This window comes from Coenobita brevimanus, chromosome 51, assembly GCF_032717465.1.
Source record: "Coenobita brevimanus isolate Jiangsu-jjx chromosome 51, ASM3271746v2, whole genome shotgun sequence".
NCBI lineage: Eukaryota > Metazoa > Arthropoda > Malacostraca > Decapoda > Coenobitidae > Coenobita > Coenobita brevimanus.
The window spans coordinates 8,720,505-8,737,324 of NC_137004.1; the positions used below are offsets into that span (position 1 = coordinate 8,720,505).

At 46.7% G+C, this 16,820-nt stretch overlaps 3 protein-coding genes across 3 annotated transcripts; 1 reads left to right on the forward strand and 2 right to left on the reverse strand.

Moving 5' to 3' along the window:
• Window positions 1-4,274: 4,274 nt before the first annotated feature.
• On the reverse strand, window positions 4,275-4,685 carry LOC145400147 (histone H3-like). Its single transcript, XM_080272660.1, has one exon. The coding sequence runs from the start codon at window positions 4,683-4,685 to the stop codon at window positions 4,275-4,277; it is 411 nt and encodes a 136-aa protein (XP_080128786.1).
• A 470-nt stretch (window positions 4,686-5,155) lies between these two features.
• Window positions 5,156-7,321, reverse strand: LOC145400148 (uncharacterized). Its single transcript, XM_080272661.1, has one exon. It carries the CDS (start codon window positions 7,319-7,321, stop codon window positions 5,156-5,158), a length of 2,166 nt encoding a protein of 721 aa, XP_080128787.1.
• Window positions 7,322-13,189: 5,868 nt separating this feature from the next.
• Window positions 13,190-13,501, forward strand: LOC145399991 (histone H4-like). Its single transcript, XM_080272490.1, has one exon. It carries the CDS (start codon window positions 13,190-13,192, stop codon window positions 13,499-13,501), a length of 312 nt encoding a protein of 103 aa, XP_080128616.1.
• Window positions 13,502-16,820: the final 3,319 nt, after the last annotated feature.

Consider the following 16,820-nt stretch of genomic DNA (forward strand, 5'->3'; position numbering starts at 1 on the left):
GGGAAAGCCCCAGGAATTGATGGAGTGTGTGGTGAAATGTTGAAGCATGGGGGAGAGATAGTAGTAGAATGGATGTAGAAGATGTGCAGATTGGCCTGAGAGGAAGGTAGAGTCCCGGAGGATTGGAAGTCAGGTATAATTATTCCCTTGTACAAAGGAAAAGGGGGAAAAGAAGTGTGTGGTAATCATAGGGGCATTTGTCTTCTTAGTATAATAGGAAAAGTGTATGGTAGGATACTTATTGACAGAGTTAGAGAAAGAACAGAGAAATTAGTTGGAGAAGAACAGGGAGGCTTTAGGAAGGGAAGAGGTTGTGTAGATCAGATATTCATTCTCAGATCTTTAGTGGAAAAGTTTCTAGAGAAGGGAAAGAAGTTGTATGCGGCTTTCATGGATTTGGAGAAAGCATATGACAGGGTGGATAGACTAGGATTGTGGAAAGTGTTAAGAATATATGGAATAGATGGGAAGTTGTTGAATGCTGTGAAGAGTATGTACGATGGTGCGAAGGCTGCAGTGCGTGTGGATGGTGAACTAAGTGAATTTTTCTTTGAAAGTTGGGTTGAAACAGGGATGTGTCATGTCTCCATGGTTGTTCAATCTGTACATGGATGGGGTAATAAAAGAGGTACAAGGTAGGGTAGTGGATGTTGGAGTGGCCCTGGTGAGAGAGGATAGTGTTTGGAAACTCCCTGTACTGTTGTTTGCAGATGATACCGTGTTGTTGAGTGAAGACGAAGGAGAGCTGCAAGGCTTGGTGGATGAGTTTGAGAGAGTGTGTAGGAAACGGAATCTAAAGGTGAATGTAGGGAAGAGTAAAGTGATGGTCTTTGAGAGAGGTGAAGTCAGTGAATGTACAGCTAGGTTGGATGGTGAGGAATTGGAAAATGTGAGTACGTTTAAGTATTTGGGTAGTGTGATGAGTAAGGATGGAGGTTTGGAGGGTGAAGTGCTTGAAAGGGTACAGCAGGGAAGAAAGGTTGCTGGTTCTTTGAAAGCAGTGATAAGAAACAGGGAAGTGAGCATGGAAGTGAAAAAGTTACTACATGACAGTATTGTGATACCAACTCTAACGTACGGAAGTGAAGCGTGGACGTTGTTGGAAGGACACAAGTCAAGAGTGAGAGCCGTGGAAATGAGTTATTTAAGAGGAGCCTGTGGAGTCACATGGAGAGACAGGCTGACGAATGAGGATATAAAGGAGCGTTGTGGTGTTGATGTGGATGTGATAGGAAGCGTTATGAGGAACACACTGAGGTGGTTTGGCCATGTGGAGAGGATGGAGGGTGAAAGACTGACGAAGAGAGTGTATGTGAGTGAGGTGGAGGGGGAAAGAGGGAGGGGGAGGCCGAGGATGAGATGGAGAGATGGGGTGGAGAGGTATATGAGAGAGGGGGGTGTGAGTTGGGAGCATGGGAGTGAAATGGCGGGGGACAGGGCGACTTGGAGGCGATTTGTTTGTGGCCACCCCAAACGGGTTTGAGGCGTCTGGCAATACATAGATAGATAGATCATTTATAACAAGATGATATCCATGTATCCTAATAAATGCCACTATTAGAGTATATTGTGTTTATTTGTAAATCATGTACCTTTAAATATAAGAAGGGAGAGGTTAAACAATCATTTGAATTGAGGAAATGTGTGTGGGGAACAGAGCTGTGTAAAGGAAGCAAGGTGGGAGGGGTGGGTATGGAGGATGACAGACAGCTACACCTCACCGCGACTTGAGGCCTCCCTCTGAGGTCCCAAGGGAGATGGTGGGTGGGGAGAAATGGGGGGAGTGCCCTGTCTCAAGCGTGATGTCAGTAAATCTGCGTAGTGGAAAGGTGTGAGAAGACCCAATATGTATATGGGTCCTGGCATTCTCCAAGGAGCTCCGACTCTAATCTAGGCAGATTTCGATTTTTTTTTTTTTTTTCCACCGATAGCCCTCTGTCTTATATGAAATAATCCTGAGATTTTTCTTCGTGGGAAACTGGCCAAAGGCAGTGTAATAACTGCATGTCCTTGAGTGAATCTTATCTCCTTTCGTGCGTGTTGACCGAAACATTTAAAATAGCTTACCGGCTTACGCCTCCTTCCCGCTTTCTGTCGTCGTCCACCAAGACATTGGAAACGGAAATAAATGACTTTAAATTATTCCCTAGTATTGTAACGGAAAATATTTCCTAAATAATATTTATTCATATCCAGTGTTTATTGAAGCTCCCTTTGGTTCAGTCTTACGCTACCCAAACGTCACTGTCTGTTACCATGCTAGATTTGAACTCCACAACATATTTATTCCCGACTCTCCCTGAGCGACAGTTGTGAAATATCACTTAGTTCCGTTTAGGAATTCCTATTATCGTAACGAACCAACTGCTTCCTACAATACTTTTGAAATATACAGATAACTGGTCATGGATTTATTGTTTGTTGTAACAATTTTACGTATTAGGTACAGATATAAGGAAGAGTAGGGACACTATCGCTGACCGAAAACTTCTGGATACTCCGCCAGCACTTCTTAGGCCGCCTGTACCAACCAACACACTCAACAGACGTACAGTAAATACAGGCATGAATGACATCGTATCATGCCTATTCATGTCAGCCTATAATATGTAGGTACATACAACAACACATGTGCACAAATACATTTATACTATGTACGCAGTGACCTACACATTTACGTACACACTAAGTCATGCTCACATACACACAAGCCCTCATACGTCCGTACACACAGACATGCATGCTCACAAAGACACACATACACATACGTACAGTATAAACATACATATACATACATACATACATACACACGCACAACTGCAGTTAAAAATCGATGGGTTCAGGTTCACTTTTTTTTTTCTTTCCCCCCCCCCCAAGTATACTAACTGAAGGATTTACCGTGCGTTCGTGGCCACTGTCAAACCTTCATGACGGGTACAGAGCATCTCCTAATACGCAGCGGGAATGAGGGCGTGACTGAATCGGTCAGGAAGTAAACGAAACAGGCAAATAACGACAACAAAAACCGCGACGTGAACAACAGATCAACAAAAGAAATAAACGAATTGGTAAGTTCCTCTCCCCCCCGCCCAAAACAAGTAAATGAATGATTGAAAAAAGGATGATTGAATGAATGAATGAATGCATGTATGTAAGTATATAAGTATAGTTCATTCGTCTGTGTGTGTGTGTGTGTGTGTGTGTGTGTGTGTGTGTGTGTGTGTGTCCTCAAACGTCCGTACACACAGACATACATGCTCACAAAGACACACAAATACATACGTACAGTATAAACATACATACACATGCACAACTGCAGGCGAGAATCGATGGGTTCATTTTTTTTTTTTTCCAGCATAGTAACTGAAGGATTCATCTTGCGTTCATGACGGATAGAGAGCATCTCCTAATATGCAGCGGGAATGCCTTTCTCGTTGTGCAAACCTGTGTATCTTTATGAGGGCGTGAGTCGCTGAGTAAGTCAAAGAAACGCAAATAACGACAACAAAAACTGCGACGTGAACAACAGATCAACCAAAAAAATAAACGAATAGGCAAGTTCCCCCTCCCCCCCAAAAAAAAATAAGTAAATGAATGATTGAAAAAAGGATGAATGAATGAATGCATGTATATAAGTATATAAGTACAGTTCATTCGTCCGTGTGTGTGTGTGTGTGTGTGTGTGTGTGTGTGTGTGTGTGTCCTCATACGCCCGTACACACAGACATACATGCTCACAAAGACACACAAATACCTACGTACAGTATAAACATACATGCACACGCACAACTGCAGGTGAAAATCGATGGGTTCAGGTTTTTTTTTTTTTTTTCCAGCATAGTAACTGAAGGATTCATCTTGCGTTCATGACGGATAGAGAGCATCTCCTAATATGCGGCGGAAATGCCTTTCTCGTTGTGCAAACCTGTGTACCTTTATGAGGGCGTGAGTCGCTGAGTAAGTCAAAGAAACGCAAATAACGACAACAAAAACTGCGACGTGAACAACAGATCAATCAAAGAAATAAACGAATAGGCAAGTTTTCCCTCCCTCCCCCGTTCCCCCCCAAAAAAATGTAAATTGAAAAAAAAAAAAAAAATGAATGCATGTAAGTAATGGAGTTCAATCGTGTGTGAGCATGCTTCGCTGCGGAAAAGCAACAGCTGATACATGCAAACCTAAACTGAGGGTCTGTCATCATCTCTCTTTGAAGAAGGGTTTTGGCCCTGAAAAGGGCCGAGATTTCTTTCGATGGAGGTGGGGGGCCTCTCGCCTTAGGCGCGCTCGCCACGGATGCGGCGGGCCAGCTGGATGTCCTTAGGCATGATTGTTACACGCTTGGCGTATATGGCACACAGGTTGGTGTCCTCAAAGAGACCGACCAAATAGGCCTCAGACGCCTCCTGCAGAGCCATGACGGCAGAGGACTGGAAGCGCAGGTCAGTCTTGAAGTCCTGGGCAATCTCACGGACAAGACGCTGGAATAGCAGCTTCCTTATAAGCAGCTCAGTGCTCTTCTGGCAGCGACGGATCTCACGCAGGGCCACAGTGCCAGGCCTGTAACGGTGGGGTTTCTTGACGCCGCCGGTGGCAGGGGCGGACTTGCGAGCGGCTTTGGTGGCCAGCTGCTTGGGAGGGGCCTTGCCTCCAGTGGACTTACGTGCAGTCTGCTCGGTACGAGCCATGGCGCGCGACTGAGGAAGGAGCTGTGACACGAGCGAGAGTTTTGGCGCGCCGTGTTTGTTCGTTCGTTCGTTGACGATTTCCTCCCCTATAGGGAGTGCCGGGCCTTACATTAGCCCAGTCGGTGGATTTTTGACTGGATTTCTTAGTTGGTTGTGTTGGCTGTATTTGAGGGGGGAAGAAACCACCGTGGTGGTTCTGTATGGTCTCTCTCTCTCTTTTTTTTTTTTTTTTTTTTTTTTTTAAATAAAAATATAGCTCACAGGTGCATCATATGCCTGCACACGTTGATGTATAAAAACATCCGCGCATGCAGGCACAAACACACGAGTGATTTTAGAGTGGGAGGGTATAATGGAACAGGTGACAAGGTGACCGTTAGGCGCGGGGATTAGCGGGGATTAACGGTACCTGAACCATATGGAAGGGGGCATGGTGACTGAGACAGTTGTGGCTGCCTGACTGAGTGATTTTAAAAGGGTGGGGGGAAGTGTGCAGTGATGTTTGCTAGGGTTGTTATGGGTGTATTAGCAATCACTGCAGCAGCTGCTTGTTTAAGTGTCTCCTCGGGGCTGGCTGCTGTATTTATGCGAGGCGTATCTGGGTTGGGGAGATTGACAGGTCTGTTAAATTTATTGGTGTTTCGGCAGCTGAGAATATAGTGGAGAAACGGGAATGGGGTATCAGTGTTGCAGTTTTCACACGTGCTGGGTTGTGCCTCATTTGTGAGTATATGGGCTTTACACTTATATCCCAAGCGGAGGCGTCGTATATTTTTAAGTGTTCTGCTTTTGAGCTTGTTAATAGCATTTATTGGCTCATATTTTGTAGCGGCAGCATACCATATTGCAGAAGGGGAGCCCGCCTGGACTTGATGCTCGTGTTCTGAGCGGTTGATTGTTGCTGCCTGCATTTTAATTGTTCTTTTGATCCGAGTGAGGCTCGGTGTTATGTCAACCTGAACGTGTGAATATTCCGTGGCTTCTTTGGCTAGTTGGTCTGCCAATTCATTCCCTTTGATACCTACATGGCTGGGTATCCAATTAATTGTTATAGTTCCGCCAGCATCTCGTATTTCTTGCGCGGTGGCAATTATGTCAGTAATTAAATGAGTGTTATCAGACGGCTCCTGTTTTCTTAGCGTTTGTATTGCGCTGGCGGAGTCTGTATGGATGATTGTATGGGATGTTGGGTTGATGTCTAGGGCATCGTCCATGGCGGTAAGAATTGCAATTAATTCAGTCTGGAGTGTAGAGGCTCCATCTGATACACGCAGGCCAAATGAGTGTTCTCGGCATACGACTGCCGCACCTGCTTTATTGTTGTTCACAGAGCCGTCTGTATAGTAGGTTGATGAGTTGGGGGAGGTGAGGGAGGCAATTTGCATTAAGCTCTCTTGGCGTAATTGTTGTACGGGAGTGAGGGCTTTAGGGGGAGAGCTTGTAATGATAAGATTGAATAGGGGGGGATCCCAAGGAGGGCGGGGATGATACGCTACACTTGGTTCATCTGGGGGGAGATTTATGATGGGATTTAGATTAAAGGAGTGAATGGCTTTTGCGGCGCAGTGACTCCAGGTGTTGTTTAGGATGTCGGGGTGTAGGTTAGCAGCCGCCGTTAATCGTGTTGTAAGGGGGAGGGGGGAGTTTTTACGTGTAAGCTTGGCTGCCAAGCTAGCGACTCTTGCTTTGATTCTGATGTTAATAGATTCGATGTTGCATTCCATTCTGAGGTTGCAAAGCCGTGTCCACATTGGTGATCCCGTCATAATTCTTAGTGCCTCATTCTGTATAACCTCCAGTTTGTCGGCTAATTTTAGGTTGATGGTGGGTAAGGCAGGCGCTGCGTAATCAATAATAGATCTTATTGCCTGAATATAGAAAAGACGTAAGACTTTAAATGAAGCTCTTTCACCTTTGCCAGCTAAAGATCTAAGGGCGTTGAGGCGTAATTTGGTGATATATCGGAGGTATTTTATTTCTGTGTCAAAGGTGAGGTTTCTGTCCATGTATACCCCTAGGTACCGGTGGGTGTTGACGTACTCTATAAGAGAGTTACCGAGGAACAGCTGTTTTGGTGGGGTTGGAATTTTGATGGGGAGGGCCTTAGTTTTGAGTGGATTTATTTTCAGGCCTAATTCCCTACATTTTTTATGCAGGATGTCGAGTGCTTTTTGCGCTTTCTGTGAGTAGCGCCCCCCATATATTACTAGAGTTATATCATCAGCATAACACAAAAGGCGGGCTCCTTGGCCCAGGTCGAGATGAAGGAGGCATTCAATTAATGTGTTAAAAAGGGTGGGGCTTATGATGCTTCCTTGTGGAGTGCCATTTGTGTGATTATATGCTTCTGAAAGATGGCCTTGGAACCTGACTTTGGCTTTGCGACCTGAGAAAAAGCTTTCAAGCCATCGCAGAAGGCGACCCTTAACACCCTTGCTTGCAAGGGTGGCAAGGATGGCCTCGGGACATGCCAGCTCAAAAGCTTTTTCCAGGTCTATGAAAATGGCTAGGCCTTTACCTCCCCTGAGCTCTGATAAAAATGAGCTAAGGCATTCAGCTGTGCCCTTGCCTTTTGTGAAGGCGAAGATGTGGCTATGTGGTGATGGGGTGACCCAGTCAAGGCGGCTTTTAACCATTCTTTCGGTGGTTTTGCAGAGACAACTAAGAAGAGAGATGGGTCTGTAGGTGGTGGGATCGAGAGGCTTGGGGATGGGATGGATTATAGCCTCCTTCCATTGAGATGGAATAATGCCTAAATGCCACGAGTGATTGGTGAGGTCCAGAAAGGCTGTTTTAGCAGTGTTCCTCGCATGATTAATCATGGAATATGTAATTCCATCTGCTCCAGGGGCTGTGTCTGTGCTTGTTTTTAAGGCCCTGTTTAGCTCATCTAGGGTGAAATTTTGATCAGAGGGGGAAGGTGTATTCTGGCTTTCTCTAATCAGCTGTTCTCTTACGGGGTGTAGTGTGTCTTGAGTTTGCCTCGTTAGTAGTGGCAGTTGATTTGGGGAGGTTCTCTGTGCAAAGTTGTCAGCTAAACGTTCTGCCTGTCCTTGTGGGTCAGGGTGTGTCGGGGGGCGGGTGGGGCGGGGGTTAGAAAATGCCTTTAACTTTCTCCATATACTGCTTGTTGTTGAATGAGCTCCCAATGTCTGGCATCACTCTAGCCATTTTTGCTCCTTAATGGAGTTTTTCTCATCTATGGAGTGTCTGATTACCGACTGTAAGTAACTTAGGCTCTCAGGGGTGTGGTTTGCTCTATGTATTTTCTTGGCCCTGTTTAATCTTTTATTTAGTTCTCTGACCCTGTTGCAATAATACCAATAATCACGGTGTAGGTGTTTGGGGGGGCTGGTGGTGGGTATGGCTTGAGTGGCTGCAGTGTGGAAAGCATTGGTAATGAGGGTCGCATGTTCCTCGAGGTCAATGGGGGGGTTGATGTTGCAGGAGTCTTCTAATATAGAGGTGAAGTGGGCCCAGTCGGCTTTTTTAACATTCCATTTGGGTGGGGGGTCGGGGGGTTTGGGGAGCTTAGCAAGATTAACAGAGCAGAGGATTGCGTGATGGTCTGAAGCAAGGGAGGGGTGTATTTCCCATTTAGCTAAGTTTGCAATGTTAGTAGTAATCATGGTAAGGTCTAATCTGCCCCCTCTCAAGTGAGTGGGAGATTGAGGGTCATTTAAAAGAGATATTTCGGGGGTATTATCTAATGCGGTTATGATGTGGCGCCCTGTTGGATTGGTGTTCCTGGAGCCAAGACGTGGATGGTGGGCATTAAGGTCACCTCCAAGTAGCACATGATCTGTTATTGATGTGGCAAGGACCTCGTCCAGGTTTAGCTGTGCGTTGGGGGGCGATATATATTATATAAGTGTAATTGGGTGGTTGCAAGGGTGATGGAGTGTCCCTGTACTTCCACGCCATCTCCACAGTCAGGCAGGGGGTGAATGGGTTTGTTAGGAATGTGGTTTTTTATATAAATTGCTAAACCCCGGGGGCCCCCTCGGGAATGGGGGAGTGTAAAGGAGGTGAAGCCTCGAATTTTGATAGATTTATGGGCGGGGATGAGGGTTTCTTGGAGGAGGATAACATCAATTTGGTCTTTGTGCACTGTTTCTTCTAGAAGGGAGCGCTTGTTCTGCGCACCCTGGGCGTTCCACTGAAGGATTTTAATGTGAGGGGGAGTTGGGGGATATTGTGGAGGTGGGGGGGAGGGTGTTGGAGTGTTTACATGTCCATGTCGTCTGTCCATATTAGTGTTTGGGTGTCTGTGTCTGACGGCGTTTGTGTCGGTGATGTGTGTTTTGAAATTGGTGAGCGTGAGTGTGATTTTGACGAGATGTTAGTGTCTATGTTTTCACGTGTGGAGGAGCGGGGCTCGTGGTGTGTTCTGGTGGGGGATGTGGCTGATGGGGATCTGTGTGAGGAGGTGTTTTTCCGGCTGTTTGTGGAGTGTCGGTGTCTGCTTCTGTTGCGGCGCTGGTGTTGTGGGTGTTTGGAGTGGTGTGATGGAGTGTCTGATTGTGGTTGTGTGGAGGTTGTGTTGTGTGTTGTCTTTTGTTTGGGTGTGTGTGTGAGAGTGGTGTTATGGTTCTCAACAGGTGTTGGTGTTGTTGTGGGTAGAGGGCTGTCAGTGTTTGCGTCGGGGGGAGTGGAGTGATTGTGGAAGGAGTGGATGGAGTCATGGAGCACTTTGGTAAGGTCGGTGGTGGGAACTGGTTTGCCTATCAAGGTGGATAGATAGGTAGCTATGCCCTGGGCGATGGTGCTCGAGATGAGAATGAGGTCTTGGCTACTGAGGGTGGGGGGGGGTGAGGGTTGAGGGGTGGCTGGTGGTGGAGTCTGGGTTTGGGTGGATGCGGTAGTTTGGGTACTGGCATGTTTAAGGGTGGTAGAAGGAGGCGAGGGAGGGGGAGCAGTTGGTGAGGTTGGGGGGTGAGTATGGGGGGTCTGGGGGTTGGGGGGGTATTGGGTGAAGTCCTGCTTGGGGTTGGCAATTGGGGGAAATTGCCTGTAGTAAGAGAGGGGTGGTTAGCGCCTTTGTTCTGTTGCCCTCACTTAAAGGTGCCTAAAGGGGCAGGGGTGATGATGGTGTTACCCTGCGCACGTCCCTGACCTTTATTAATGCCTTTGTTAATGATGGCTTTGCTGATTGGGCATGCTTTATTCCAAGCATGGTGCTGGCCATGGCAGTTGGGGCATTTGGCTTGGACTGCTTGCTTTGCCTTGAATTTATCAAGGCATTGTTGAGTTGGGTGGCGACGCTGCAGGGGGCACAGGTGGGAGGGCGATTGCATGTTGACTGGTGGTGCCCAAACCTCTGGCAAGTAAAGCATCGTAGGGGTTCTGGGGTGTAGGGGCGGAGGTCATATGTGCCCCATGATTTTAGGTTAAGTGAGTCGGGAGTTGGGCCACGGAGGGTGATGATTACTTGTCTGGTTGGCTCCCCTTTAGCATCACATCGTTTGGCTTCCTCGACTTGATGGTGACTGAGGATAGCCTCTAAGGGGAAGTTAAGGGGGTAATCCTGAACAACAAGTTTCTTTGTGGCAAGGTTGGGGTCAAGTTTGATGAGTTTCACGGATTTGCCCTCTAACTCGTGAACGTTTTCTAAGATGTCCAGTGACTCAGTGTTAAGGGGGACTATGATAGTACTTAGGGCTTTCGTGGCTGTCATTTTAAATTGAAGGTTGGGGTAGGAGTTCTCAATGGCTGTCACTACTTCATAGGTGTTAGAGAAGTTGTCGGGTTTGGGGATGAGGAAAGCTGGGAGGTTGGATGTGGGGGTGGGTGGGTTGGAAGGCTGGTGATTGGGATAGGTGGGGCGTGGGTCAGAGGAATTTTGTGCCTGTTTTTTTTCTATCTTTTTGTTGGTAACGAGTGTGAAGCCATCGTCGGGGTCTTGGGGGGCGGAGGCTGAGTCTTCTACGTAATGATTGTCCTGGGAGTCGTGCTGGTCAGGGTCGTTTTGTTGGCTGGATGGTGTGTCGTCATAGTCCATGGTGAAGTTGATATGTGGGGGGAGGTTTTGGCGTCTGTCAGGGCTGTCAAATCTTGCTTTTCGTCCACTGGCGTTCTCGGAGGTAGGGGTGGCGTCTTCCGTCTCAAGTGTTCTTTTCTTGGCGAGTCTAGGGTCACGGGAAGGTTGAGGGGCAAGCGATTCTTTAGAGGTAGGGGTTGCATCTCGGCTCGCCATCTTGGCGGCCGTCACTCACACTTTCACTCTCCAATCACACTCACATGCACTCAGAAAAAAGAAGGCGCCTACCTACAGTGGTGGTGACTATCCCCCCGCTAGCGGAGGTCGTGATAGCCCTGCCACTGCCCCTGGAAGGGTCTTGCCTATCGCCCTAACAGTGTTTGACCCACCCCAGTGGCTTCCTATAACCACCCCTGCCTAAGGGGCTCCCTCGTGATCTGGCCTGCGCCAGAAAACCTAAGGATTCGGCTTCGTACCACCACTGGGGGACACTAGGGTCAAAAGGAAGGATAGTAGGAGGGGGGTGCAACCCACGAAAGGGCGGGAACACACAAGTGTGTGTCCCCCGGTACACAATCGTGGGGCGTGGGTGCTGGGGCTGCGATACACCATGAAAGGCTGGTATGCAGTGAAGCAAGGTGTATTTGCAGTGAAGGATCTTGTCGCAGGCTCGTGGTAGTGGAACTAGGGCAGTTAGCACCGTGAGTTACTTCCTCAGAGCGTGAAGTCGGGCGAGATGGTAAGCTGCACGACGTTTGGAGTAATTTGAACTTGGAGTGCCGATACCAAAGAGTTCACCAGAGCCAATGGGCGCGCCGCGCCTGGCAGCGGCTTTTTATGTCGCCTGCCTCCGGACTGGCGGCGTGCAAGTGGTCGGGGTGTGATGTACATGGCGGTGATTTACTGTTCATGCTTTTTTGATGCCATTCCTGGTTTGCTTGCAAAATTTGGCATGCCCTGTGGCGTGACCTGGCTACGACGCCTCTCTAGGATTGGCCTCCTGGGAGCTGGGGTTGGGCCTAGGCCTGAAATCGAGGTTAGATGGATAAGGTTCGTACTTGCACGACCGACACTGGGTTATATAAGGGTGGTCGGCGAGCGGGGTCGTCATCATTGTTGGTGCTGTCAAGACCACCTGACCACACACCTAGCAATGACTGGGCCCGCGGACTTGTTGCTGCGCTGCACAGGCTTAACACTGCAGCAAGCATCTGCAAGGAGCCTGATGCTCCTTGCGCAGGGTACAACGACCCACCTCCATGGGCAACACCACCCTTCAGGTTCGTGTTTCCGGGGGAGGGGAGGGTGCGCAACTGTGTCCCTGCTCTCCTTCGGCAGCGAGCCTTAGCTCGTGTAGAAGCTCTGCAATGCTGGTCGTCTGCAGACTACTACACTGACGGCTCTGTCACTGCAGACGAAGCTGCGGGTGCAGCCTTCGTCTGTGGTGATGAGGTGGTGTCGTGGCGACTCACACCAGGCGCATCAGTGTTTCAAACTGAGCTTACAGCTATTCTGGGAGCATTAAGGCATGCATACCATCATGCACACTGTAACATCGCTGTGCATTCTGACTCACTTTCAGCGATCCGCGCAATCCATTCTCACACCCTAGGAAACAACCCCTTCCTTCTATCCTCCATTTTCCTGTACGCCAGGAAAATTACAGATAATGGAGGTACCATTTTCTTACACTGGGTGCCGGGCCATGTAGGCCTACAGGGCAATGAGCGGGCAGATCAGGCTGCTAAAGATGCATGCAGCCTACCCAACATCACCTTTAATCTTCCCGACTTCCCTCGAACAATCCTGGCACCAATCATCAAAGCGACATGGCAGTGGACTAGAGACGAACACCAACTCCTCACTACAGAAGCCTCCTGCTCTGCCACATGGTACGGCAGGGCCACGGGTTGTGTGCCTCTTCCACCTCTCCCGCACACACCCAATTACGTCCTAGTCCGCTTACGTCGCTTGCGGCTTGGATTCCACTGTTACGATCAACTTGCTAATACCAATCCTAGCCCTTGTCATCACTGCCAGGACCAAGAACCCTCGCCACTACACCATTACATCCTAAGGTGTCCAGTCACACACCCTCTCAGAGCAAACCTAAACAGAGGCTTCACCTGGACCCACATTGATGAAATTGATGCCCCTTCTATTATAGCCAACACACCACTTAAAACCTTACTTACCACAGTAGAAAAATATCCCCCACCACGATAAAGGACAGTGCACTACGCACTACACCTAACCATTTTTTCGACCAGGTATTGCACCTCCACACCACTTCTTCAATTTACTTCAACTTAATCATCCCCCTATTACAGAGTACTACCCATTCATTTATTTGACAGTGCAGCCGCGCGTCACTGAACGGGCTCACAAGTTTGCCCGTGCCTCAGTATTGCACTGAGGCGAATATCCCACCACCACCACCAGCGGGGTCGTCATCATTGTTGGTGGGAGCAGAGTGGACACTCACTACTACTGGGTCTGAGCAGTAGCAGCAGCTGTAGACACTATGACTGGTCGAGGCAAAGGCGGCAAGGGTCTGGGCAAAGGAGGCGCCAAGCGACACCGCAAGGTGCTTCGTGACAACATCCAGGGCATTACCAAGCCTGCCATCCGTCGTCTGGCTCGTCGTCGCGGCGTGAAGCGTATCTCGGGCCTGATCTACGAGGAGACCCGCGGTGTTCTCAAGGTGTTCCTCGAGAACGTGATTCGCGATGCTGTCACCTACACTGAGCACGCCAAGCGTAAGACCGTGACCGCGATGGACGTGGTGTACGCCCTGAAGAGGCAGGGGCGCACCCTTTACGGCTTCGGCGGTTAAGAGGCTGCGTACATAACTGCATGGCACTATTCCACCTGGCCACGGCAAAGCACACAATAAACAGCAACCCCCGGACCTCTTTTAGAGGTCCACACCTACTTTCTGTGAAAGAGAATGAATGAAGGCATAGTAGTATAAGTAAATGCAGACGTTGAGCAGGTTAGCTAGCACCATTTTTTTTTTTTTTCCTTTTAATGTAACAGATATGAAGACATGTAATGCAACCCAACCAACTCTTACCACACCTAACATAACCAAACCAAACCAACCATAACCTAACTGAACCATACCAAACCTCTCTCTCTCTGTCTGGCAGTTGTAAAAAAAAAAAAAATAAGGGGGGGGATTAGGCAACTGTCAATTTGGCTACTACATCTTCTAATTGAAATGGACGTCTGCATACATATACATTATCACTCACTTATTTTGCTGGGCCATTGCTTTCTCTGTCCCTCTGATCTACTCCCCCCCCCCCTATTTCAGGAAAGCTTTCTCCATACCTATCAGGGCAATTTCCATCCTGTTGCGAGAGCATCTCTGCTGTACTCCGGGAGTCGCCTCCATAAATCGTGAAGGCAAATCCCACCAATCCAAGGTATTTCTGCCTTCATAATTATGCACGAGCAGCAGCACACTTGAAGGATGCACCTAGAGTAAAGAAGACACAGTCAGTCACGTCGGTGAGGCACCACAAACGGTGCATGATATGAATGCCTAAGTGTTAGACAGACAGAATGTCTGCATATGAACAAGTTATCCCTTGAATTTGTCGCTGTCACGGCCGTTTTCTCTAAGTGCCAAAACCCACCAATCACCCATCGTACAAGCATTGCATCAACCGCCATACAACCGCTGAGGCCTGAAATCAAATTTTAAATGGATCCGATTGGTACTTGCACGACCGCTAGTGCATTATATAGAAGAGGTGGCTGACAAGGTGGCTGACACTCGCCTCCCAACAGTTTCGATAAGCAGGCGTTCACCGGAGCTCGCAGTTCGATGGGTGGTGGTGGTGGTGGTGGTGGTGCTGATGATGATGATGATGATGATGATGATTATTATTATTATCAATCTTGATGATGATGATGATGATGATTGATGATGATGATGATTGATGATGATGATGATGATGATGATGAATGAATGGATGGATGAATAGATGGTGGTGGTGGTGGTTTTTGATTGTGTAGTAACTAGTTGTTGCAATACTACTCATAATGACGAGAGAAATGAATGAAGAGTATTTTCTTCATTATTGCTCTTATTTGGGGGTGTTAAATCCACCATGGTCGTCACCACACGGCTAATATATATATATATATATATATATATATTGTTACATAGCCTATGATTTCATCATCCTTTGTGTAATTTTAACGCACAGTTGCTGCATGTTTGATCACGAGCGTGTTCTGCCTCAGTCCCCCCCTTCTACCGTTATAGTAGAGTAAGTCGTTCTCTCTGTTATTCAGAGCGGGATTTTCAGCTCTTTGTCCCTATGGCTTCATTTGCGCGTCCTTCTTACAAGTTGTATCAAGCTCTCCTGGCCCCTATATAATGAGCTCAGTCTCTGCATCATTGCCACTTAGATCTGCTCCTCATTTTGTTCACATCTCTGTCCTCCCCTGTACAGTTATTATTATTGTGAGTTTCTCAGGAAGTCTCCAACCATCTAGCAGCTCTGTAATTTGAGTATAAGTGTTATTGCAATTTGTTCTTGTACTGTATAGCATAAGTTTAATTTGTAGATCTAGTGAAGTTTTTGTAATTCATGTAGGGATCTTTATGTCCATCATTTTTAATAATATTTTGTATCTGTAATAATTTATCTTGCATTAACTGAGCATTACCCAGTGTTTTCATTTTATCAGGGCTGACTTAGATAAATTTACTCTTGCTAATTTCGTGTTAATAGAGGCTATTGCAGTTAACCATATATTTAACCTGTTTATTTGCCATTACATTATCTTTATGAGTCCTGAATGTTTTGTTGTTAGTTTGAGCATTAAACTTTAACTTGTAATTTTACCTAATTCTTTTGTTTTGAACCTGGAACTTTACGGGACAGTAGTGACTATTAGTATTCTCACTTAAAGTGTACGTTATCTTTCTCTGTTCCGTAACATAAATTTGGCGACCTCTTATCAGGATATTCAGGATATTATCATAAGGATATTGCTTGATATTTTGTGACTGTTATTTATTAATTATGTCTACTATTACTACACTTGATGAAGCCAAAGATTTTTTGTCAAATGTGCAAACAGTGTGTGATGTAGAAAACAGAACAAAGAATGAACTTAAGCTTGTTGCTCAACAATTGGGAATTGATGTTCGCTCTCATCATTCTAAAGATCAAATTGTTGACATGATTAATGAAAGCTTGTTTAATGCAACTCCTCCAAATGAGCAAACGCAGATTGAATTAGCTAAGTTACAGCTAGCCCTGCAGGAGGCTAAGGCTAAGGAGGCGGAGTCTCGTGTTAATGAGGCAAATGCTCGTATTCAAGAGGCACAGGTACAGGCTCAGGCACAAATTGAACTTGCCAGGATTCAGGCAGACCATGAGTATCGCATGAAACAAGGTGGAACTGGATCATCTAGCTCTGATGATTTTGATGTGGCTAAAAATGTTAAACTTGTCCCTCCTTTTAATGAATCTGATTTAACAAAGTATTTTCAGTTGTTTGAGAGGGTAGCTACAGGTTTTAGTTGGCCCAAGGAGTATTGGCCAGTACTCCTTCAAACTGTTCTCACCGGTAAAGCTCAAGTAACTTATGCATCTTTGCCTCAGGATCAATCTGATAATTATGATGTAGTTAAGAGCTTGATTCTTAAGGCCTATGAGCTTGTTCCTGAAGCCTATAGAGTAAAATTTAGGACAACTTACAAGCAAGATAAGCAATCCCATGTTGAGTATGCAAAAATCAAAGAAGATCTGTTAGAGCAGTGGTTAAATTCTAAGAATGTGGATTCTGATTTTGACAAATTTAAGCAGATGATTTTGCTGGAGGACTTCAAAAGGTGTATTTATAAAGATGTAAGCCTATATCTTGATGAGAAAAGAATAGATAATTTGTCTGATGCTGCAGTTTTAGCTGATGAATATGTTCTCACTCACAAGAGATATTCTAAAGAAAAAGGGAAAGCTGAGAGTATGTACGTTGCCTCTACTCAGAGTACAGGTAACAGGAAAGAGAAAGATGATGTTTCTCAGGAAGTAAATACCAGCTGAACCTGCTTTGAGGGGTAACTTAAATTCTCATGATGGAGCTCCTCTTTTGAGCAGTAACGTGGGTGACACTCTCAAGAGTTCATG

What these genes read in the sequence shown, in the direction of transcription:
- LOC145400147 (XM_080272660.1), bottom strand. Translation starts at nt 4,685, where the DNA reads ATGGCTCGTACCGAGCAGACTGCACGTAAGTCCACTGGAGGCAAGGCC.
- LOC145400148 (XM_080272661.1), bottom strand. Translation starts at nt 7,321, where the DNA reads ATGGTTAAAAGCCGCCTTGACTGGGTCACCCCATCACCACATAGCCAC.
- LOC145399991 (XM_080272490.1), top strand. Translation starts at nt 13,190, where the DNA reads ATGACTGGTCGAGGCAAAGGCGGCAAGGGTCTGGGCAAAGGAGGCGCC.